This window comes from Myotis brandtii, unplaced genomic scaffold (assembly GCF_000412655.1).
Source record: "Myotis brandtii unplaced genomic scaffold, ASM41265v1 scaffold207, whole genome shotgun sequence".
Taxonomy (NCBI): Eukaryota; Metazoa; Chordata; class Mammalia; order Chiroptera; family Vespertilionidae; genus Myotis; species Myotis brandtii.
Genome location: NW_005357736.1, coordinates 60,577 through 60,781, shown reverse-complemented (window position 1 = coordinate 60,781; position 205 = coordinate 60,577). Strand labels below are relative to the sequence as shown.

Genomic DNA, 205 nt, shown 5'->3' with positions numbered 1-205 from the left:
GTGGCCTGGCCCCCCAGCCTGCCCCTGCCCACAGCCTCGTGTGTGTGACCGAGGCCAGCGGGGAGGAAGTGACGGGCGCCGTGACCGTGGAGGTTCCAGGAAGAGGACGAGGTGTCTCGGAGCACGACTTTGCCTACCAGGTGCCTGGCTGCTGAGACCCCACCGCTGAGGGGCTACTCCCTCTGCTGGCCCCTCCCACCCCTTT

The 205-nt window shown here is 68.8% G+C and overlaps 1 protein-coding gene across 1 annotated transcript in view; it reads left to right on the top strand.

The window, feature by feature from the left end:
* The window catches only part of PLXNB1 (plexin B1), a gene marked incomplete at its 5' end in the record, with an annotated part of 26,770 nt that overhangs the window by 9,942 nt on the left and 16,623 nt on the right, over positions 1-205 (top strand). Inside the window, one exon of the mRNA XM_014538976.1 lies at positions 35-140. Within this exon, the coding sequence (XP_014394462.1) occupies positions 35-140 (106 nt within the window). The remainder of the gene's footprint in view (positions 1-34; positions 141-205) is intronic.